This window comes from Anomaloglossus baeobatrachus, chromosome 12 (genome assembly GCF_048569485.1).
Source record: "Anomaloglossus baeobatrachus isolate aAnoBae1 chromosome 12, aAnoBae1.hap1, whole genome shotgun sequence".
Lineage (NCBI taxonomy): Eukaryota > Metazoa > Chordata > Amphibia > Anura > Aromobatidae > Anomaloglossus > Anomaloglossus baeobatrachus.
Window position 1 is genome coordinate 61,332,693 of NC_134364.1, and position 26,091 is coordinate 61,358,783.

General features: G+C 43.3%; 1 protein-coding gene across 3 annotated transcripts in view; it reads right to left on the minus strand.

Moving 5' to 3' along the window:
• The window catches only part of KIF26A (kinesin family member 26A), a 214,439-nt gene that overhangs the window by 36,682 nt on the left and 151,666 nt on the right, over positions 1–26,091 (minus strand). For all 3 annotated transcript variants that reach the window (XM_075329916.1, XM_075329914.1, XM_075329915.1), the window contains exon 5: positions 15,642–15,825. In XM_075329916.1, coding sequence (XP_075186031.1) covers positions 15,642–15,825 — 184 coding nt within the window. The remainder of the gene's footprint in view (positions 1–15,641; positions 15,826–26,091) is intronic.

The following is a 26,091-nucleotide window of genomic DNA, read 5'->3' on the forward strand; positions in this document are numbered from 1 at the left end:
CAGTCATAACAAATTCACACACAAGTCATATGCCAATATTGCTGGAAGTGCACTGGGGCGTGTCAATGCACTAGAAAGTAGTCCACCCCCAGTGCACTTCCAATCTGATTTTCATTTGACTTCTACACTAGGTTTTTCATGATGGTGCATCATGATTCACAAAAAAATATTTTGTTGGTGAATTAGTGCCGATACAGCCATACCACCATCTTAATATGTTAAAACCACGCTATTCCGTATCCTTTAATGCATGAAACAAAAAACACATGGTTCCTTTGGGTACATAAACAGAAACCAGAGGGATACCATCTATAATTGTGTAAGCCTTTGCCACATGCAAAGTGGTTAAAGAGGTTGGCCACCACTTTTACATTGATGGCCTATCCTTAGGTTAGATCATCAATGTCGGATCGGGCATGGTCCGACACCCGACACACCTGCCAATCGGTTGTTCTTGGTGCCATCAGCCTGGAAATGCTCAGTTTTGGAGTTGCCCTGTCTTTTCATAGCAGCTGTGTACTGCACTTCCGCCTCCCTTTCAAATCAATAGGAGCCGGGTGTGCAGAACCTGGCCGCGATCAGTTGACGACGCAGCTCCAGAACTGAGCAATTCCAGACACCTTCCGCCGCCAGCACCAAGAACAGCTGATCAGTGGGTTTGCTTGGTGTCGGACCCCAGCCGATCAAACATTGATGACCTATCCTAAGGATAGGCCATCAATGTTAAAGTAGTGGACATCCCCTTAAATTATAGGTTGGATCCTTAAACAGTGAAATATGAGAGGTTGGAAGAAGAATCTTGTCACACACATGTCACGCTAGGTACGGGGAAGTAAAAAGCGCACGGCAAAAGGGAAGGGAATGGAAACCCTTTGTTTAGGGAAAGAGAAGATGGTGACCCCTGACCAAACCTACTACTGGTCACTGGAGTCCCCTCACCACCCAAGATAGGTTCTGCACATATGCAAAAAAGCCGGATACCTCACCCTAGATTTAACTAGGGCTGGGCCCTAAATAGTGAATTTGTAGACCCCACTAAATACTATAGACGACAGGAGGACACACAGGGGGAAAATACTTGAACTACTTATCTACAGATTACTCAGGTAGAAGTTCAGCAGAGCTTTCTGCAATGACACCACAGATGAGTACAACCCACTTGCTTGCCCCTAGGGCTTTGATAAACTGAAGAATATCACCAGCATCAGTCCAAAGGAAGGAAGGTGTTAAATAAGCACCAGGAGAATGCTGATGTCAGCAGCTGGGTGGAAGGTGAGCTCCTGCTGGGTCCAAAAGGGGAAGAGATGAATCCAGCAGGAAAGCTACCTATACCAATGCATACTGACAGCAGGAACAATGGAAAGTCAGGGAGCATTCTGCGCATCCAGACGCTGTGATCTTCTATGGCCACCATCCTTACTCCAGCCTTAACCCACCTCTTCAACCTATCTTTAACGACTGGAACCTTCCCCTCTGCCTTTAAACATGCAACAGTCACACCTATCCTAAAGAAACCTTCCCTCGATCCAACCTCTACTACCAGCTATCGCCCCATATCACTACTCCCACTTGCCTCAAAACTCCTGGAACAGCATGTCCATGCTGAACTTTCCTCCCACCTCTCCTCTAACGCTCTCTTTGACAACCTACAGTCCGGCTTCCGTCCACATCACTCTACCGAAACTGCCCTGACTAAAATCACAAATGACTTGCTTACTGCCAAAGCGAACAAGCACTTCTCTATACTCCTACTCCTAGACCTGTCCTCAGCCTTCGATACCGTTGACCACTCCCTCCTATTACAGACCCTCTCTTCCCTTGGTGTCAGAGATCTTGCCCTCTCTTGGATCTCTTCATACCTCTCAAATCGCACTTTCAGTGTCTCCCACTCTCACACAACCTCTTCATCCCACCATCTCTCTGTTGGCGTCCCTCAAGGCTCTGTCCTAGGACCCCTACTTTTCTCTATCTACACATTTGGCCTAGGACAACTCATAAAGTCCCATGGCTTCCAATACCACCTATATGCCGACGACACCCAGATCTACCTCTCTGGCCCAGATGCCACATCTCTGCTGTCCAAAATCCCGAAATGTCTATCTGCTATATCCTCCTTCTTCTCCTCTCGCTTCCTAAAGCTCAATGTGGCCAAAACTGAACTAATCATCTTTCCTCCGTCTCACCTACACTCTCCACCTGATCTATCTATTACAATAAATAACACCACGCTCTCGCCAGTACCCAAAGTTCGCTGCCTCGGAGTGACCTTTGACTCTGCCTTATCCTTCATACCACACATCCAGTCCCTCACCACCTCCTGCCGTCTTCAACTCAAAAATATTTCCAGAATCCGCCCTTTCCTCAATTTGCAATCTACTAAAATGCTAGTGCATGCCCTCATAATCTCCCGCCTCGACTACTGTAACATCCTCCTCTGTGGCCTCCCTGCCAACACGCTCGCCCCTCTCCAGTCCATCCTTAACTCTGCTGCCCGACTTATCCACCTCTCTCCTCAATACCACCCCGCTTCTCCCCTCTGCATGTCCCTCCACTGGCTTCCAATCTTCCACCGTATCCAATTCAAACTTCTAACACTGACCTACAAAGCTGTGCATAATCTTTCCCCTCCGTACATCTCCGAACTACTCTCCCACTACACTCCAACACGTCACCTCCGGTCCTCCCAAGATCTCCTCCTCTCCTCCTCTCTCATTCGCTCCTCACGCAACCGACTCCAAGACTTCTCCCGAGCATCCCCAGTCTCCTGGAACTCGCTGCCTCAACACGTCAGACTATCCCCTACCCTTGCAAACTTCAAACGGAACCTGAAAACTCATCTGTTCAGAAATGCCTACAATCTACAATGAACTCGCTGCCGCCCGACCACCGTGCGGAGCTGCCGCCCGACCACCGTGCGGAGCTGCCGCCCGACCACCGTGCGGAGCTGCCGCCCGACCACCGTGCGGAGCCGCCGCCTGACCTACACCCCACCTATTGTCTCCTCCCCATAATCCTATAGAATGTAAGCCCGCAAGGGTAGGGCCCTCTTCCCTCTGTACTAGTCTGTCTACTGTAACTTGTATACGTATTTTGTATGTAACCCCCTTCTCATGTACAGCACCATGGAATTAATGGTGCTCTATAAATAAATAATAATAATAATAATAATAATGGCCAGAAACCACATGACTGTCTGTCACCCGTGAAATAGCTAATGCACCTAACATTATACCTCCATTGCTTCATATAAGAACCAATGGGGGTATAAGCTCATAGACCCCTCTGATAGCTTTGGACTTCTATGTTTTTGTAGAACATCACAAACTACTAAAACAAATTTTTAGTTCAATTTTAAATAAAAAATCTGTTGAAATAAAATCAATTTTAAGGCCTTCTTTGTTCACATAAAAGAATAAAAAAAATTGCTAAGAATCTTAGAGAAGATGACTGCGTATTTGTCTAGAAGAATAACAATTTGGACGTCGCGTCTAATAAGGTTCTCTTTGTGTAGGACATTTTTATCACGGCCCTCTCAAGCACATTATAAAAGCTTTCATAAAAAGTCACATTACCCCCATCCTTACGCGTTGGCACTGCAGAATATACTGCCTAATAGAGTACAATGCTCTCTTTTTCCGCTGCGGTGGTGATATGAATTGGAAAAGGCAGTCCTGGAAACTAAGTGAGCCTTAAAATAAATGAAATTGCTGCTTCAAAAGTGTATGTGCATTGTTGGTGACAGATTCAAGGCTGAATGTCTATAAAAGCTTCATGAATTTCGTTTGGCTTCTCCTCTTTCTCTTTCGCAGACTGTATTTTTTTTTTTAACCTTGAAATATTTGAGAGGTGTTTTGGCTAAAAGTCATTCCGACTCCGTGGTGAACAAGACTAATTAAAATTAATTTTCGCTTGGCTCAGGTTGCCACAATTTTATTCGAGACCGTTGAATGACACTTGTAGAAACATAGGAGTAACCAGACAAGAACGAGGTATCCTACATTATTTAATTTTTCAATCTACTTAGAGATGGAAGTATTCGAGGCAGGAGAGAAAAATAGTCCATACATGGTCATTTCATGAATCCAATATATGGTCCTCATCACCTCAATTATCAAATTGAAGATCTTTTCCAGATAGTAATTCTCATACTTTAGTCCATAAGTATGTTGTCCTGCTAAATTGACTGTATTAAGTCCATGGTCCATGCAACACAACATCCTTCATATGATCGCTCACATAATGACCTATTAGTTCGGGATGAAAATTGCCTCTTCAGAGAGTAAGAGAACTTGAACTCTAGTGCCACCTACTGGAAGTGGCCATCCTAAAAGTGAATATCGACCCTTTAACGAGGCATACCACGTGACTTAATCGGGCTTTACACGCTACGAGATCGCTACAGCGATCTCGTTGGGGTCACGGATTTTGTTACACACATCCGGCCGCTGTAGCGATCTCGTTGTGTGTGACTCCTAGGAGCGATTTTGGATCGTTGCAAAAACGTCCAAAATTGCTCCTCGTTGACATGGGGGTCCATTCTCAAATATCGCTGCTGTGCATCGCTACGTGTGACGCCGCAAGAACGAGGAACCTCTCCTTACCTGCCACACGCCAGCAATGAGGAAGGAAGGAGGTGGGCGGGATGTTCGTCCCGCTCATCTCCGCCCCTCCGCTTTGATTGGCCGGCCGCTTAGTGACGTCGCTGTGACGTTGCTGTGATGCCGAACGTCTCTCCCCCTTGAGGGAGGGATTGTTCGGCAGTCACAGCGACGACGACGACCAGGTAAGTGCATGTGACGCTGCGGCAGCGATAATTTTCGCTGCGGCAGCGATTACAAAATATCGGCAGAACGATAGGCGCGGGTGCTATCACGCTCGCCATCGCTAGCATCAACTAGCGATGTCGCAGCGTGTAAAGCCCGCTTTAGGATAAATGCCAAACCAGAATCTCTGTCTGCAGATACATGCTTCAGTGCAAAACAAGAGATGCTTTGTCTGTATGAGAGGCATTTGACTGTGGTCTAAGGGGTAACATCTCTCCTTGTGGAGAGTGACATGCTGGAAATTCCAGTGTAAGGAGACTTATAGGCCATGCAATGCTCCTTTGTGAAATAAATATACATGGCCTATAAGTCTCCTTTTACAGACATTTCAGGCATAGCACTCTCCAAAAATATAGACATTACTCATTAGTTCAGGAGAACAGAGGCCTATAAGTCTCCTTACACTGGCATGTAGGGCATGTCTCTCTCCACAACAGGGAGAGACATTACCCATTTGTTCAAGAGAACAGAGGCCTATAAGTCTCCTTACACTGGCATGTAGGGCATATCTCTCTCCACAACAGAGAGAGACATTACCGATGAGTGCAGGAGAACAGAGGCCTATAAGTCTCCTTACACTGGCATGTCAGGCATGTCACTCTGCACGAGGAGAGACATTACCCATTTGTTCAGGAGAACAGAGGCCTATAAGTTTCCGAACTCTGGTATGTCGGCAATGTCACTCTCTACAAGGAGACACATTACTCATAAGTGCAGGAGAACAGACGCTTATACGTCTCCTTACACTGGCATGCCAGGCATGTCACTCTCCACAACAGGGCGAGACATAGGCCTCTGTTCTCCTGAACTAATGGGTAATAAGTCTTGTTACTCTGGTATGTCAGACATGTCTCTCTCCACAACAGGAAGAGACATTACCCATTAGTTCAGGACAACAGATGCCTTTAAGTCTCCTTACCCTGGCATGCCAGGCATGTCACTCTCCATAAGGAGAGACATTGCCCATAAGTGCAGGAGAACAGAGGCCTATAAGTCTCCTTACACTTGCATGTCAGGAATGTCACTCTCTACAAGGAGACGCATTACTCATAAGTGCAGGAGAACAGAGTTATATAAGTATCCTTAAGCTTGCATGTTACTCTCCCCAAGGAGAGACATTTCCCATTAGTGTAGGAGAACAGAGGCCTAGAAGTCTCCTTACACTTTTATGTCAGACACAATTTTTGACCAGGGAACTCCATCAACCTTATTCTAGCCATAGTTGTCATAATATTAATTGGAGCACAATATTGTCCTGATATATGACCCGGTAAATGCAACATATGGTTTTGTGAAATTAAATGGACATTTTTAAATTACAATAAATCTAATAATACAGTACAGACACCTCTGTGCATTTTTGCAAAGATGAGTCGATGAATCTGAAATGTTGTAGACAGTCTCTTTATTCCATATATTCAGTGTATAATTGCTGCTTTCTAAGCTAAATAATGCTAACCGAGCCAAGATAAATGGGACCATCAACTCCCCTTTCATTGCGTTCACGCTTATTATTAGATTACGGATCCTGGGTAAGGAAGAAGAAAATTCTATATTGATCTCGACCTTTACTCATCATTTCCATCAGCCCGGCTCCCTCCAGCATCCAGAGTACAGACACTGAGTGCACATCTGTAATGTCAGCTTTTTAGATGTTCCTATAGATGTAGTAAATGCTGAGATCCCACCATATAAAGCAACTGGGAAAAAGCAAAGTCAATGCTCCAAGGTCATCGGCATTATTCTAACAAGGGCTTTCAAGGGAGATGGGGGAAAAACAGTCTGTCAGCCGTCCTTAACTGTTTCATAGCTGAGAGCATTGTCAATACTTTGCCTATTAATTATGAAGTGTGAACAAGTGCTACATCAAATCCTGCGCTCCCGTAGAATCACGACAGTCTGACTGTTTATGACTCGGATGGATCCTTTTCTGGACGTTCACTCCTGTGTGGGGGAAGGAAAGTGACAATGGCAGGCATAAATAGCTCCCAAATAGGTTGACACTTTTAATTCACCCACACTAGCTGACTGTTTCAGGATCTGCAATGGAAACTCCTGGGTCCCTTGGGGCCCTTCATGCACCAACGTCTAGAGTAACGCTACTTATTTACCCCTCTTTTAGCTACAATCATAAACTAATCTAGTACATTTTTAACCTGTTGCATATAGAACTGGAGGTCAACAGACATGATAATTTTTGGACAAGGCTTCCTTTAGGTTGTGTGCTCCAAAAAAGAGCTCCCTTCATGCAACAACATTAGCGATGCCGTTGCGTGTGACACCGATGAGCGATTTTGCATCGTTGCAAAAACGTGCAAAATCGCTCATCGGTGACATGAAGGTCCATTCTCAAAAATCGTTACTACAGCAGTAACAAGGTTGTTCCTCGTTCTTGTGGCAGCACACATCGCTCCATGTGACACCGCAGGAACGAGGAACCTCTCCTTACCTGCCTCCCGGCTGCTATGCGGAAGGAAGGATGTGGGCGGGATGTTACGTCCCGCTCAGCTCCGCCCCTCCGCTGCTATTGGGCGGCCGCTCAGTGACATCCTTAGAAAGGAGGCGATTCGCTGGTCACAGCGACGTCGCCGGGCAGGTAAGTATGTGTGACGGGTCTGGGCGATGTTGTGCGGCAAGGGCAGCGATTTGCCCGTGTCGCACAACAGATGGGGGCGGGTACGCACGCTGGCGATATCTGGACCGATATCGCAGCGTGTAAAGCCCGCTTTAGGGTAACACTACTTATTTACCCCCCTTTAGCTACGATTAAAAACGAATCTAGTACATGTTTAACCTGTTGCATATAAAACTGGAGGTTTAGGGACATGATAATTTTTGGACATGGCTTCCTTTTAGGTTGTGTGCTCCAAAAAGGAGCTCCCTTCATGCACCAACTCCAAGGGCAACGCTACTTATTTACCCCCTTTTAGCTATGAATATAAACTAATCTAGTACATTTTTAACTTGTTCCTTATAGAACTGGATGTTTAGAGAAGTGCTCATTTTTGAACGTGACTTCCTTTAGGGTATGTGCCCCAAAAAGGAGTTTGGATGCCCCTGAACATATTTTTCCAAAAATGTTTAGCATACTCTAAAATAAATAATAAAATTAAACTTACTTTACCAATTCCCAACACTCCTCTTTGAACGTTGCCTAAATATACTTCCAGTCCCTTGTTCTTTGTGTTCTAGCCAAATGGGAATGTGAAAGCTGCAGTCAACCACTATATATTGCATCATATCCTTGATTGGCTGCAGCGGTCACATTACCAGGGTACAATAGGATGTACAGAGCCAAGCACTGCTGGAAAAGGAGACTAAGCCCCTGCTTCTAATCACATATTCAGAGGGCAGGAAAGAGCGTAGATACAGTCATGGCCGAAAGTGTTGGCACCCTTGAAATTGTTCAGGAAAATGATATATTTCTCCCAGATAATATTGGCAAGTACATGTTTTGTTATGCACATGTTTATTTCCTTTGTGTGTATTGCAACAAGACAAAAATAACTGAGAAAAAAATAGAAATTGGACATTTCACACACAACCCCAAAAATGGGCCGGACAATATTGTTGGCACTTTTTTTTTTTTTTTTTTTTTTTTTTTAAATTGTGGGTAAACAACTTTGTTTAAAACATGTGATTTTCATTCAAACTCACCTGTGACTTGTAACAGGTGCGGGCAATATGAAAATCACACATGAAACCAGATAAAAAGAGAAGTTGACTCAATCTTTGCATTGTATGTTTGTGGGCCACACTAACCATAGAGAGAAGAAAAGAACTGTCTGAGGACTTGAGAGCCAAAATTGTTGACAAATATAAACCATTTCAAGGTTACAAGTCCATCTGTGTTCCTTTGACACAGTGTGCAACACAATCCCGAACGATAGAACCCCTGGCACTGTAGCCAATCTCCCTGGATGAGGACGGCAGAAAAAAATGTGATGAAACATTGCAACGCAGGATAGTCTGGATGGTGGATTAGCCCCAATCAAGTTCTAAAGAAATTCAAGCTATCCTGCAGGCTCAGAGTGCATCAGTGTCAGAGCAAACTGTCTGTCCACATTTGAATGAAATTAATCACTATGGAGGAAACCCAGGAGGACTCAACTGCTGACACAGAAACATAAAAAAAGATAAACTGCAGTTAGTCAAAATGTACATAAGTAAGCCAAAATTCTTCTGGGGAAGTGTCTTGTGGACAGATGAGACCAGATGGAGATTTTTGGTAAAGCACATCATTTTAGTGTGTACCAAAAATAGAATGAGGTCTACAAAGAAAAGAACACAGGACCTACAGTCACACATGGTGGAGGTCAGAGATGTTTTGGGGTTGTTTTGCTGCCCCTGGCACTGGGGGCCTTGACTGTGTGTAAAGCATCATGAAATCTGGAGATTATCAAAGGATTTTGGATCACAATGTAGTGCCCAGTGTGAAAGGTGTTTGTGTCCTAGGTCATGGATCCTCCAGCAGGACAATAACCCCAAATACATTTCAAGAAACCCCCAGAAATGGATGGAAACAAAGTGCTGGAAAGTTCTAAAGAATCAGCAATGAGTCTGGATCTAAATCCCATTGACACTTGTGGAGATATCTTTAAATTTCTGTTGGGAGAAGAGAAGACTCCTTCAAATATGAGAGACCTGGAGGATTTTATAAAGAAGAGTCCAAAATTCCAGGTGAGAGGAGTAAGAAGCTGTGGACGGTTATAGGAAGCGACTGATTGCAGATATTTATTCCAAAGGGTAAAGGGCGTGCAACCAAATATTAAGCTGAGGGGGACAACATTTAGATCCAGGCCATTATTGGATTTTGTCTATATTTTCTTTTTTTTTCTTTTTTGTGTTGTTCCAATACACATAAAGGAAATAAACACATGTATAACAAAATGTGTGTAATAGCACTAATTATCTGGGGGACAAAACTTCATTTTTTTGAACAATTTCAAGGGTGCCAACACTTTCAGCCATGACTGTAGACTTGAATGTTAAATGGGGTCATTACTGTCAGAAGACATTTTCTGTGGAGCACTTGGCTTGCTATAACTATCCTCCCCGAAGGATCACTCATCATTGGCAAATATAAAGGGAATCTGTCAGCAGGTTTTTGCCACCTAATCAGAGCGCAGCATGATGAATGGGCAGAGACCTTGATTCCAGCAATGTGTCACTTACTGGGCTGCTTGCTTTCGTTTTGGTACAATCACAGTTAACACATTGTGATATAATAATGAGTTATGTAGCTAAACTGTCAATGTGGATAATTCTGAACATAGTGCTAAACAAAATCTAGAATCAGACATCACTTTTGCTAAATTCAGAGAACAATCGCCCTTGTTATTTTACTTCTACTTGTTCACATCCTCTAAGATTCCCGGCTTTCCTTTAAGATGTTGTCTTCGGCTTGGCTTGTACATCCCGATCCCCCAATGAGGCTTCTTCATTACTTTGCAGCAGCATCAATCTAATTAGGGATGTCTATGCTCGGTGCCAATATGTTCCTTTCCATATAATCCAAAGTGACAGATATGCATAACCCTTACAAAATTGGTTTATGGAAGATATTTCATACAAGCTGCTTATTTGCCGGCATGACCCGCAGCTGGCGGTTTATTTGCTAAGCGAAGACATGATCTTATTGTGGGCTCTCATTATGAGGACTGGGCACGGCAGGATAAGGGGATGTGTAACTTAATAAGATTTCAATATCTATGAGTATAAGTAGTCGGAGTCAATGCCAGAACGGCAGATTCATATTTACTCCACTGAATAACAATTGGCCAACAAGATGCCTTTAGCGAACAGTCTACTCTCCCCAAAGATGCCAATGCCAATCTGTTGTCACAATAGAGAAATACATTATACAACGCACGTCCTGAATTATATGCGAACGTAATGCACCAGTGATCAGCGGCGCACGGGTACAATGCTGATTTCCCAATTTATTTATATATTTTTTTTCTTGCATAATGCTGATATTGCTGAATTGCTGCAGAGGCAAATGACATCCAATTAGTAAAAGACTAATGTGAATTACTTCCGAACAGGAAGAAAAAAAAAAAGAAGCTCATCTGAAATTACACTGATAATCACGTAATAAATTGCATCAAGGAGCTAGGTTTAAAGAGGGTGTCCCATTAAAGCAGCCCCACTTTCTATAATGGAGCTTCCCCGTGGATCGTCTGCATTATCTCATGAAATGCATGACTTCCAGAGTGAGGGTCTCACTTCGAATTCTCCCCTAACAGGGAATATAGGTAGAAGTCATCCAAAAAGGTATTATTCTTTAGGGTATCGCTGATGACAGTGAATCCCATTATGGAAACTTGTTGGGCAGCGAATAACCGTTGATTCAAGATTTGTTTGCCTGACCGCTATCTCCCCCGATTCCCCCACACATGTACAATCGGCATAACCATGCATTTTCAATGGCAAGAGAGGAGAAAGCCACCATTGGGCACAAGAAAAAGACAAAGCTGAAAAGTCAACTGCCCAATCCTTCTATCTTTTGACATCATTTGTCAGAGAACAGTCAGTAGGCCCCTGTAGACATCAGATATTTGGATGGTCCTACCAAGATCGGTGGTTCTTGGCCAACTTTCATCTACTGTTTATGGGGGACTTAAAACCCTCATCCTTCTATCCCTTGACATCATTTGTCAGAGAACAGTCAGTAGAGATCAGATGGTTGGATGGTTAGGCCAAAATCGGTGCTTTTTCGCCAACTTTCATCTACTGTTTATGGGGGACTTAAAACCCTCATCCTTCTATACCTTGACATCATTTGTCAGAGAACAGTCAGTTGGCTCCTGTAGAGATCAGGTGGTTGGATGGTTCTGCCAAAATCAGTGGTTTTGGACAACTTTCATCTACTGTTTATTGGGGACATAAAATCCTCATTGATCAGCTCTAATCTGTGAACATTAAGTATGTACAGTATTACATGGTGGCCAAGAAGTTCAATACGTAGACTGTTTATGTAACACACAGAAATGAAGTGTCTCCTTTTGTAGCCACTCTCTACTCTTGCTTAATGGACTCTCTTCTGTTATCTAGGAAGGCCCTAAAACAAAATTTAACAATTTGGCTTTCCAACTCTTTCAAACATCCTTCAGCTTAATAATAGCCACTAACCATAGAGTTATTGTTAACTGAACTCACCAATTTTGGGTAGACCAGAAGACCATCTACTATGTATGGGGGACATCTGACTCTTCCCCTACACAGACGATTGATATCATCAGTCAATCCTTTTGGACCCAGAACAACTACACCTCCACTAGAGGTCACTCCTCTCTTCTCATTTACAAAACATGCAAGCTCAGCATAGCGTGCATGTGTATGCAGAGCCAAGAAAGTTGTTGGTCAGATGGGTGTTTAGCTGACCTTTATCAGATGCATATATCCAAATTAAGTAGACCTCACACCTAGCATTGGCAATCTCCATTTTTTTTATTTATTTATTTTTTTGCTTTTCTTAGACTCCTCTCATCCACTCCACATAGGTGTAGCTTGAAGTAATCGCTGTTATAATTGTTATTATTAACAGCCTTCAACTTGATCTCGAGCCATGGCAACTTGATGGATGAATGTTATCTCCACCTAGATAGGTCCACCAGGGTCTTCTCCACCTAGATAGGTCCACCAGGGTCTTCTCTGCTTAGATAGGTCCACCAGGGTCTTTTTTGCTTGGATGGGTCTACCAGGGTTCTCTCTACTTAGGTCCACCAGGGTCTTCTCTGCTTAGATAGGTCCACCAGGATCTTCTCTGCCTATATAGGTCTACTAGCGTCTTTTTTTCTTAGATGGGTCTACCAGGGTTCTCTCCACCTAGATAGGTCCACCAGGGTTTTCTTTGCCTAGATAGGTCCACCAGGGTCTTCTCCGCCTACATAGGTCCACCAGGGTCTTCTCCGCCGACATAGGTCCACTAGGGTCTTCTCCGCCGACATAAGTTCACCAGGGTCTTCTCCGCTGACATAGGTCTACCAGGATCTTCGCCACCTTCATAGGTCCACCAACATCTTCTCTGCCGACATAGGTTCACCAGGATCTTCTCCACCTAGATAGGTCCACCAGGGTCTTCTCTGCCTAGATAGGTCCACTAGGGTCTTCTCCGCCTAGATAGGTTCACTAGAGTCTTCTCTGCCTAGATAGGTCCACCAGGGTCTTCCTTGCCTAGATAGGTCCACCAGGGTCTTCTCCGCCACTACACCTGCCCCAATCACATGACAACGGCTTTTTGTTCCTGGTCTTTAAGATCATTCTACTATGGGATGATTTAGTCGTCGTGTCCTAGATGAAGGGTCCATGTAACAAGTGCTCCTGTAATCCTGAGCTGTCCATGTATGTTCTTCACAACGTACATTTGTAGGGTTCGCAGATGAATAAGTGACAGCAGGGTAAGACTACACAAGTTTTGTTTTGTAGACTGTAACCATTGAAACACAGGTTTGCATAAGAGCTGTATACACAAAACGGTAGTAAGTTTAAATCAAGGATAAAAATGTGAACAAAAAGCACAAGCGCATTTTTTGCACGCCATCTCGATTCATCATAACTATGTCAGCCGTGTCTAAGGGGTTACTGAATGTAAATCTTTGCAAATGTTACATCTTCATCTAAATGGCGCATTTATTTATTTAAACGACCCTCGTCAAATGCAAAAAATTTTTCGACATCTCTTCTAAAGAATCCCAAGAAAATGACAAGCACTTAAAACTAAGGATAAAACTCAATAGAGAACCTCTTAGGTGGAAAAAAAATATCCACGTGTAAATGTGACATACAAATACCTGCGCCGCCTGGAAAGTAGTCAGGAAATGAAGACGCTCGGCAGCGTTTTCAATGAAAAGATGTCGCTTTAATGCCAACCGGATGATAAATTACCTTAAGTAGCACATTAATGTCAGAGATTGAGTATAATCCAACTTCTTCTCAGTGTCATCATAAAATGGCTTTCAGACATCATTTGTACTATTTCAACATTAAATTTAATAACTTCCACAGAGACGGCAGGAAAAAAAAATTCAGTTGAAAGAGGCCGACAGCATTGGCTCATTGCTTTTAAACGGTGAGTTTATCTAGGTGGATGGCGCTGTTTGTGGTTTCCAGCACATTAATACAAAACGTGGATAATTCCCTCCATTATGGTTATCAATGGCGGTAGGTTTCGGCAAAGATCGAGGAAGCGGTTTAATCAGAGGAGCGCGAAACAGGACTGTGAGGCTCCGGATCTGAATGACGGGGTTAAATATTACTCAAAGTTGCACCAGATGCATTTTATACTGTCAGAATAAAAGGCCATTAGGGTATAGACCAGGGGGTACAGACCAGGGCCCATAGGCCCCTTTGCCGTAGAAGGTGTACATCACTCTAGCTGGTAAGCTCGTGTATTATGGCTCCAGTATTGGTTAGAGGCCCATGATCTTTAGTAGTCAGAGGTCAAGATTACTTTTAGCATACCTGCCAACAGTCCCAAATTGTGTGGACCATCTTGGTTTTTCAGGATGATGGCATATTTAGATGGCATTTGGACTAGAATTAAACGTTCCTATCCTACCAACTCTAATTTTGGTAACAATGCTTTTGGTCATATTTGCAATTTTTCCTGGAACGTCCCTGAAAAAAGGAAGGCCTATCAGACTCACGGAAGAGTTAGCAAATTTCCTGGATCCAACTAAAACCCGCTGAATTATGGAAGGCTGTGCCAGGGGTCTTATGGGAGGAAGGTATTGATAGGGCAGAAAATGAAAGTAACATGGGTGGAGTCCAGATGGGGACATGGGCTATAAAGGAGGTGTTGCAGTACATAAAGAAGCACTCCCATCAAAGCTTTTATCCACATAATATATTGCAATCATCATATTATATAGTGTACTTGTGTACTTACAATTGCTCATTTTGCCTTTTTACCCAGTAAATTCTTCCCTTTTCTCTGCTCTATGTAGGAAGTAAAATCTGGAAAGAAACAGGAGCATAAAATAGGGTTTCTTTTACTTTCCCATCTCCTTTCAACACTGATAACAGACTCATTTGTGGTAGTTGTGTGATCCACAACTACTTGTTAAGTATCAAACAGCTGCTCCAGCACCCCTGAACAATGTGCATGGCTGGCGGTGAATGGGGAAAATGCTGTGTTGCCGTGCTGAAAAAATGATACAGATGGAGATCAAAGTGATTTTATTTTAAACGCGTTTCAGCGAAACCTCTCGCCTTGATCAGGATGAAGGATATAGGTTTTGCTTGAACGCGTTGAGAATAAAATCACTTTGATCTCAATCTGCATCTTTTTTTCTGCACGTCAGCGCGGCGTTTTCCCCATTCACCTCCAGCTCTGCTCTATGTAGAAACAATAAGTCTCTTGTCCCTGCATTCATCATTCCCCCTCTTGAACTCCTGACCCAGCTGCTCCCTCATCCCCCTTACAGGGACTTTTTCGGTGATGACTCATGCAGGGAAAAAGAGACTTCCTGTCTCTAATCATGTGATGTCATAGACCTAATGGAAAAGAGAAGAATTAACTGAGTAGAAAGGCAAAAAGAGCAATTAAGTGCACAGTGCTATATAATATGATGAATGCAATATATTAAGAGGATAAAAACATTGATGGGAGTGCTTCTTTAACAACTTTGGCTATTTCTTCCAAATTCATGCAGTTTTGCTTCCTCCCATAGGTTCTAAATATAATGCGAACAGAGTCTTAGCGTTAGATAACCAGGGAAAATGTTCATCCCTTGATGACAATCACTCATTCACTGACGGCAATTGGAGATAGCCATGAAAAAGAATGAATATAAGACATGATCATTTTCCTACCTTTCCCATCCCTGGATTGTCCTTGATTTTGGACACTGCTCTCATTAAACATGGAGGAGCCGGAGGAGGACATAATTGGAGAATGCCACTGAAGTTGGTTGAGTAAGTGGAATATTCTCGGGAGTGCGGAAGAGGTGGGTGATACTTCTTGCGCTTCGAAGACAGGTTAAGCTTCTGAGCCGCTCTACAAAAAAATAAATAAATAAAAGGGAAAGAAGTCTTATTACTGCGAACACCAAGCGCCATTCAGGCCATCAAAACAGATGTTCATTGTCATTTCTGCCTGTTTAACAAATCAAGTCATTTCATCCTAATCACATTTCATAAGAACATATCACCAGGAGACTCATAGACAAAACTGTGCTCGGAGAAAGAACCGGCAACTTACTGATTTAATCTGTCCCCCAGCAGAATTTCAATTATTGCATAACTTTTTATCCAACAGCTTGACAGCTGAGTCCAGGACTTCGGAAATCTCATTGACATCATAAAAAATGCTTGAATGGTCCCTTAGCCACACTTTGGACCAGATGGGCTTCCTACAGCCAGCAGTTAAGAAGATATTGCAAGCTACTCTAATATCTTATCAATGTGATGAAACTATATTCTTGTACATATTACGGCGACTCCAGCGCAAATGAAAATTCTTAACCAGGCAGATTTTTCATTTTCTTAAAGTGATTTGTGTCAAGTTTTCAGGTTATTACCATGCCACAGAGTTTAAGACATTCTTCATTGCCATCGCTACATGCCTACAGTAAATGGGTAAATTTCCTTGGGATACACCATATATATTTGTATTTGGAATAAGGAGAACTTCTGGACCTCACTCCCAATGTATGTACATAAGGCTGTAAGGTGACCGCTAATCCCCTGAGTGACTGAAGTGAGCAGCGCAAACAGCGCTGCCGTCACTCAGGTTACCCACGGCCACAGCTGGAGTCCTCCACCTTAGAGCAGTAGCCGCGGGTAACCTGAGTGACTGCACCGCTGATCACTTTAGTCACTGAGGCGACTTGCTGTCACAGTTGGAGGATCCAGCGGTGGCCGCGGGTAACCTGAGTGACGTCATCGCTGATCGTGCGGCTCACTTCAGTTGCTGCGTGGAGCGGACAGAGCGTGGTCTGGTCTGTGGCCGCTCCGGTCAGCTTCATGTAGCAGAGCTGAGAGCGTCGTGGAACATCGTGTGGATTACACCGGACCTGGATGGGTGTTTGGGGATTAATAAAGTGGTGAAAGAGGGTGTTTTTTTTGTCTTTTATTCCAAATAAAGGATTTATTCGGGTGTATGTGTTTATTTTCTTTAACTTACAAGGTAATCATGGAAGGTATCTTGGGGAGACGCCTGCCAAGATTAACTTAGGACTTAGTGGCAGCTATGGGCTGCCATTAACTCCTTATTACCCTGATTGCCACCGCACCAGGGCAATTTGGGATGAGCCGGGTAGAGTCCCGGGACTGTCGCATCTAATGGATGCGGCAATTCCAGGCAGCTGCTGGCTGATATTGTTAGGCTGGGGGGGCTCCCCATAACGTGGAGCTCCCCCTGAGAATACCAGCTTTAAGCCGTGTGGCTTTACCCTGGCTGATATCAAAATTGGGGGGGACAGCACATCATTTATTAAAAATTATTTGTTTATTTTACTGCATGCTATAAACCCGCCCACCGGCGGCTGTGATTGGTTGCAGTGAGACAGCTGTCACTCAGTGTAGGGGCGTGTCTGACTGCAACCAATCATAGGTGCCGGTGGGCGGAGAAAACAGGGAATACGAGATGGAATAATGAGCGGCCGGCATTTTCAAAAGAGGAAAAGCCGCCGGAGCTTTGTGACAGCCGTGCAGTGACGTGCTGGTGATCGGGGATCGGTGAGTATGAGAGAGGGGGAGAGACCGACCGACGGACAGAGAGAGGGACAGACAGAGAGAGAGAGACCGAAGGACAAAGAGAGAGAGACAGAGCGACCAACTGACAGAGAAAGAGACCGACCGACAGAGGGAGATTGACCGACATCCACAGACAGAGAGAGATTGACCGACATTGACAGAGACTGAAAAGACCTGCGTTTTGCTTGTCAAAAAAGCATGCGGAACGCAACAAATGCAGTCCAAGTGCATTTTGGTTGCGTTTTGACCCACATCATTGATTTCAATGGGTGGAGAACGCAGCTACAATGCGCAAAAGAAGTGACATGCTGCTTTTTTTTCCGCGGCGATTTTTGGCATCCAAAACGCTGCGTTTAGAAACGCAGCGTGCGCATTGAATTTTCAGACTTCTCATAGACTTTACTGGGGAAGCAGAACGCATGCAATTTGGCACTGAAACGCTGCAGTTCAAAACGCAGCGTTAACGTGGGAAAAAACGCAACGTGCGCACATAGCCTTATTCCAAATCCAGATTAAAAACCTTCAAACATGGAGAAGACAGACGTACAAACGACCAGATCTAGTATCAACTGGTTGTTTGTACGTCCGTCTTCTCCATGTTTGAAGGTTTTTAATCTGGATTTGGAATAAAAGATGAGTCTTATAAAGTGCTGGACCTGGAGTTCTATTTTTCTCATGCCTTGAGATGGACCACTTATCGAAACTAACTTGTCAAATAGGGGTGTCAGAGTGAGCCCATGATTATGAAGGACCCTTTTGACACTATTAGAAGTGCAAGTGGATAATTTGAAATTCACATTTAGAAAATTGATCTATAAGTTTATGGCCCTTTTACACATTAGATGAAAATGGTCCAACACCGCCCCAAATACAGTCCAGACTACTTTGGTCAATGTTGGATTTTCAGCTAATGATACACACCTTGCCCAACCATATTTTGAACTTCTACTAAGGTTCGTTGCTCTGTTTCACCCCACCAGTCAATGACTGTTCGCTTTAGTCAAAATTGGCCATTTTATATGGCTTTGATCTGTATATGGGGTGGCTTAAATAATTATGCTCCCTACGATATCGAGTTGCGACCTGGCTATTCGGCCAGATCAGGTGGACCAATTTTGCCAATCTTCATATATCTACATTGCTCAAAAATGGAAAGATATATATTTTTGCAAATGAGAAGAAAGGCTGTCAACAGTAAAAGCCTTGTATTATTGATGGACTGAACTGCTAAATATTTCATACTTAATGATCCAATTAGCAGTTCATCACTGCATTGTTTCCTAATCAATGACAAGTTGTCTAACAGAAGCCAAGGAAGACACAAATATATGTTTAGACCCAAATTCTGTGCAAAGAGGAATCAATTACTGCGGTTTCTACTGTATTTTTGCACACCATATGAGCAGTTTTCTTTTTCTATGCCCTCAGAAGCACGTCAGAGACTAGAAGACACACATCTTCAATATACAATCAGTAAAATGTAGCAGAGAAGCTGATGAGATAATTACATCTCCAAAAGATGCAGCCTGGAAAAATCCCCAGTGGAAAACCAGGGAAAGCGATAGATACAGCAATTCAATACTCAGAATGTTCCAGTAGACAAATTTTGCCATTAATAGGAATATTGCATCGGCCAATATGTGCAGAGGTTATTTGTACACATATATAAGACATAGGACGGGCGGAGAAGATGTAAGCACTTGCTCTTTGGCTCATCTGCTCTCAACGAAACATGAAATTAGAGAAGATATTAAGCAAATTCCAAACGTTTCCTAAAGTGTCACCGTAGTAATCTGCGGATCATAAGCAGCTACATTAAACTGACATTATGTAGTTCTATGAACATCCTGGGGGTAAGAGAAAATATATAAAAATCAATCACAACAAACATGTTTTATACTTAAAGGATAAAGAATATCTAAGCAAATTAAGGGAGAAGATTACATTTTTGAAGAGATGGGAAAAAAGACATCGAGGTAGAGAAAACGTCATTAAGAATGAAAAATGTAGACCAATTGGGTTCACTAAAGGGGTTTAGCACTAGAAGTCCCAGAGAGGGGTCATTTAACATTTCTACCTTTGGAACCCAGAGACGCGTCAAATGACCTGAAGGATTTTAGCTAACTTCCTGTAATCACCGTCTTTTGTTCTGTAATTAAGGCCATTACTGTCGCACCACAGGAGGTTGTTGTTTTCCATTGAGTTTAGCCATTTAGTTTCTAGTTAGTTCTATTCAGTTTATTGTATAGTGTCATTTGACCCTCTTTAGGGACTTCAGGGGGAGCTTGAAATTTCTGGGACTTCTTGTGTTGCCTTCTGAGGCCAGTTTCATCAATCTGACTTTTGCAGTCTAAAATATGGACCATGATTTCAGGAGTGAACCAGCCTTGGGTTATACCCAAGTCTTAATATCCTCCTTCCATATATGAAGCTGTTTAGTTCAGGTTAGGAGACCCACTGTCATGCTAGATATGGGGATGTACCAAGCAAACAGCGAAAGGGAAACCCTGTGTCTAGTCTAGGGAAGGGGGAGATTGTGACCCCTGATCAAACCTACTGCTGGTCCCTGGGGTCCCTCACCGCCCCAGATAGGTTCCAAACCTATGCGCTGAGCCGAATACTTTACCCTTGGTATTCCTAGTGCTGGGCCCTAAATAGGGAACAGATGGGATGAGCTCTTCATCAACTCCACTACACAAGGAGGGCACACTGGGAAAATGCATGAACTACTTTTTTCATAGATGATACAAGTAGAAGTTCAGCAAAGTCTTCACCAATTAAACCACAGAGGAGTACAAGCTACCTGCTTGCAATCAGAGCTTAAATGAACTGAAAATATCACCAGCACCAGTCCAAGGAAGGAAGGGGTATTTAAGCACCAAGATAATGCTGATGATCAGCAGCTGGGTGGAAGGTGATCTCCGGCTGGGTCCAAAAGAGAGGGGGGGGGGGAGATGAATACAGAAGGAAATCTACCTATACCAATGAATAGTGAAGCAGGAATAATGTAAAGTCAGGGAACATTCTGAGCAGCAAAACGCCAGAAACCACATGACTGTCTGGCACTCGTGACACACCCGTGACACCCACAACCAGTTGGGACTTTGTAGTCTGTACTCAGACAAAAAATATGGGAATGTGCCTAATGTGGTTACATGTTCAAGACACTTTGATGTGTCTAAAACTGGCGTTATAGTTTAGGAAGACTTTGACAAATTGCTCATACAGACAATTTACAATTCCAATATACACACTCCCATTTGCATTCTCAATTGGGTGAGGAATAATTCACCCCCAGACACCACTGTTGGAGGCTCATCTACTGTGAAGAACAAACATATCAGGGATGTTGGAATCCAATAGCCGTAAACTTATTTTCCCCATCTGATGTTGGAGACGAATCAGGACACCAACACACCTCAGATGGTCAGAAGGTTCTAGCAAAATCAGCAGTTTTGGCCAAAATGTATGCCCACCTCTAATCCACCACCCTCCCTACTTTGGGGATACACATCCAAACTCTAATTTCGAGCAAGTCCAACTACAAGAACAAATACAATACACTGTCCTACTGAAAATAAACTTTCCCATCCAAACTGGAAAGTGTCTTGTATGTTCTTCACATAATGTTCGAGCCTCCATCAACGTCTTATGCTACCTGATACGAAGGTTATAACATTTTATGGTCGGTGCATTATCCTTTCATTGCAACGATGATAGTTCCAGTCTCGTTAGTAAAACCAGCTAAAACCCGGTAATATACATACAATCTCAGCAGTGACGAAGTGTGAACACAGGAGTGGAGATCATTTTTAACATAATGACCACATTTTGAAGAAGATTGGGATATCGGGCGGCACGGTGGCTCAGTGGTTAGCACACTGCAAACTTGCAGCGCTGGGGTCCTGGGTTCAATTCCCACCAAAGACAACATCTGGAAGGAGTTTGTATGTTCTTCCCGTGTTTGCGTGGTTTCCTCCGGGTACTCCAGTTTACTCCCACACTCCAAAAACATACTGATTGGGGCTCACAATTTAAATTCCCTATGAGGACAGTGTTGCCAATGTATGTAAAGCGCTGTAGAATTAATAGCACTATATAAGTGAATAAATATTATATTATTTATTTTGCATCGATGATGAGATCTGACCAATGCATGGAAGCATTATGCCAATTTGAGACTTACAAACTGGAGCCACATCTGTATTACAGCAGCTCCACCCAGAACCAAAGTTCAATTACATAGAACAAAGAAATGATCTGAATACAGTTTAGTAGAATATAGTGATTCTAGAGACTGGGCACAACCCCAAATAAATGCTCATGGTATGGCCATTTAAAATGGGTCTTCATTATTCATCTCTGACACTTCAGGTGAAGGAACCATAATCTGATTGGAATATCATAATAAACAAACTTCTTGATTTTTTTAAGATTTTCTCATTGTTAGATTTTCCAAAAATTTGGGATTCAAAACTGAAGTTGAAAAGTCATCCAAAAGATAAAAAACAAATAATCATACCCAACAATATTTTACCATGTATGTTCCTGATTTCAAGGATTATTCCCTTTCCTACTAGTATAAAAAAAGAATATTGTATCTAGCACCTAAGAGGGGATTATCTGAACGAATTTCCTGCTTTTCCAAATGATCTTCTGCCTGGCCGGAGAAGGAGATAATTCCGGTGCTCTCCTCTTCCATATTAGATCAGTCTTTTGTTGTGCGTCCTTTGTTGGTATTCAACAGACAGATTAACTTTAATCCATTCTAATTTGCGCTCCTCTGAACCACAAATGCCCAAACACAGTTCCCTCTGTGCTCAGTTTTGTCCTCCTCTCTTCCTAAATATGGTTTCCAAAATAGGGCTCACTACTGGGAAGACAATTGCAACTTGTCCAGTTTGTTGAACCAAAGACACAGTGTGAAGAAGGATGAGGTTTTCTTGGTCACGGCCACTACTTCTATCTTGTATTGTTCCAAATCCTAAAGTCATCTGATACTTTGCTGGTGAGACAACTGGTAGTCATACAGCTATCTCCTCGATAACACACAGCTACCGGGCAGAGCTCCAAGGAAATCCTGATCTATTGGGACATGCAAACCAATTTTCATTGAGACTCTTGTGGTGGCTAATTTTGTTTTCCTACTGTGATGTTTTGGCAAGATTTAAGTATAGGGATTGTCTGTTATTGGAAATAGAGGGTCTATTTTTGCCTAAAACAGTGCCGCTCTTGTCCTTGGGCTGACTGTTGTACTGCCACCAAGCCCCATTCAGGATTTCATGCACGGTACTCAGTTAGGTCATCCTTAGTGATTCTTGCCCTGTATTTCTTTGGTCAGGGGTACATTGTGGGTGAGGGTGTTCCCAGAGTAGCCTTAATACAACCATTTACCTGGGATAGAAGGATTGATGCTTGGTTGATTCCAATTTTCCTTCCACGACCATTGGATTGACTGTCCATATATTTGGCTACTGATGTTGCACCTTCTGCAGACAGGAAAACCCTGCCCAAGTTCTCACTAGAGTGGAGCAACAAGCCGGACAGCATTTGGCCATGGTACGCTATCCCTGGTAAACTAGAGATAAACCATGAGCATGGCTCCTGCAGAGAAAGGCCCCAGGATTGCCATCATCTCTTATATCAATGGGGGAAACTAGAGAGGAGCAATCATCTCAAGCTGCTCTGCTTCAAGGTGATCCTCCATGGCAGCTGGTCTTCAATTACCTCTGTTCAGCAGAAGCATGGAGACTGGACGGGCACCCGGGCAACATTGGAAGAGGAACAGAGGGAGATCAGTAAGGTGAGAATGCAGGACTTTTTATTTGAATAATTCCTCATTTATTTTTTTTATTAGGTAGGACATCCCCTTTAAGATGAGAGGAATTTGTAGGAATTTCTTTATGAATAATTAAAAATTCTCTTTAAGAATTTTGTTTCTAATCAAAACGATAGAGCCATATCTCATGCACATAGGTCGAATAGATATTTCTCCCAAGGTACAGTTGGGTGTATGGCGAAAGATTATCTAGATTACATGGGAAACTTGTCCACACGGGAAGACGAAACACAAATAAAGAATGACGTAAGGCAAGCATTTAGTAAGATGTTTACATTTGTTCTCTCTGTAAGGGGCGCCGTACGTAACATAAACATTCTCAGCGGGTAATGGACAAGAATGCTCCATAGAACTAAGAGACTGCGAAGAATGAGCCTTTCCCAGCTCCACAATGCAACATGGTGAGAAGTGTCCAGCCCTGGTGGGGTCTCTCCAGACAAAATATTCCTGCAGGAACCTGCTAATGAGGGACAAAAAAATACTCTTGCAGGTATTTCCCTTGTTTGCCGCCAAAAACACTATTGGACCAGCAGAATTTAGAGGCCAGTGATTCAGCATCACTCTGGTTCCACAGATCTCAAAGTGGCCATACACATCAGCTACACTAAATACGCTATATAGAAAAAGTATGTGCCCCCTCCACATTCCCCCTACAGGAGCTTTTATGACTTCCATTCTATATCCATAGACATTGATATGTAGTTGACCCCTCAGAATATATAACACCTCCCAACCTTCTGGGAAGACTTTCTACAAGATTTTGGAGGTGTCTGTAGGAATTTTTGCTCATTTTTGAGGTTGAGGAGAGCCCGGGCTCACGAACTCTATTCTAGTTCATCTTATAGGTGTCGCATGAGGTTGAGGTCTGGGCTCTATGTGGCCGGTCATGTTCTTCCCACCAAACTCCCCCACCCAAGATAAACTTATCAGATTGTCTGCACCACACGCCTGATACAATCAGCTGAGGAGGACAAAGACAATTATGTCCTGCCTACACAGTCAGGCATGGTGGTGGAGGGTCATGGTTTGGGGCTGCATGAGGGTTGTCAGCTATGGGGAGCCACAGTTCATTTAATGAACTATGAATTCTAATATGTACAGGGGCAAAATGAAGCAGATTGTGATCCCCTCCCTTCATATTCCAACATAATGATCCCAAACACCTTCAAGATGACCACTGCCTTGCTAAAGAAACTGAGGGCAAAGGTGCTGAATCGGCCGGGTGTCTACAGACCGAAACCCTATGGAACATCTGTGGGTCCTTCTCAAATGGAGGTGGAGGAGCCCAAGATCTCTAACATCCACAGCTCCCTGATGTCGTCATAGAGGATGGAAGAGGATCCAGCGGCTCCTGTGAAGTTCTAGTGACCTCCAGGCCCAAGAGCGTTAAAGCAGTGCTGCAAAATAATGGTGGGCACACTAAATATTCACACTTTGGGCACAATTTGGCCATTTTCACTTAGGGGTGTACTCACTTTTGTTTCCAGTGGTTTAGACATTAATGGCTGTGTGCTGAGTTATTTAGAGGACACCAAATTTACCCTGTTATACAAGCTGCACACTGACACTGTACATTATACTAAGGTGTCATCTTCACTGTTGCGTTTTTTTTTTTCAGTATAGATACAAGATATCTCGTACATAGACACGAGAGAGACAGAAATAGTCAAGTATGAAAAACACGCTTTAAAGACTTCTTTTTGCCCTGAGTCCAGTGTAATTGTATAGGCAGCCGCGCTAATGGCATTTATCTATATATATAAAGCCGCCAGCTTCATGTCCTTGGAGAAAAGCATTAAAAACCACATCTAGACAAGAAGGTTAAAAATAAAAGCTGAGCTTTTATACGAAGACCAGGGACGCGCAGCCTCAGGTCCGGCCACATCTGTGTCCTTGGCGCGCAGTAAATCAGTGTCACTTTATATTGATCGGCTGTAATTAACCCTCTCCTAGCTGTCCCCTGACCCATCAGAAGAGTCTGACAGTGCAGGCAAGGTTTATACTTTCTGATGCTTGTGTCATGGCATCATATTTTGCCATTTTCTAAGACCGCCTACCCTATAACATTAATGTAACTCAAAACCAATCAATAACGATGTTCTCCAACTTTGCTCTCTGTTCTGTTTCTCTACTTTCAAAAACTCTGCTTGTGTCACGATGAATAGGGAGAGCAGGGACCAGGGCTCAAGGACTGGTCCTCATAATAGGGGGCCCCTAGCTATCCTCATCTCACAGTTACCTCACAAGGTGAGGATGTCTACGCCGCCTTCCTGACCCAGCTCCTGACCAGCCCTGATCTTATACCCTCTCGCCCCTACCCCTGGGGTAAGGCTAGGCTGGAGTGTGACACAACCAACAGAGATAGACAAACAGGGGAAACCAAAACTATCTCACTGCACACTCACACAGAGGTATAAGACAATAAGAGTTAAGGAGGAAAACAAGAGCAGGGAGGAAACCACAAAATGATGGGTAAACTCCACAACAACACCAAGCACAAAGCAACTGTTTCTCCAGCAAGTCTGAACCGCCACAACTCACAGACCAATACAGCATGAACTATAATTGGCATAGGTAGAACATTTCCTCCAGCCTAAAAATGAGAGGACCAGAAGTGATTGGCTCCTTTACAACATGTGATCAAAGAAGCTCACACACAGGTATAAGACAATAAAAGTAAGTAGGAAAATAAGAGCATGGAGGAAATAATAAGACAAAGAGAAAATT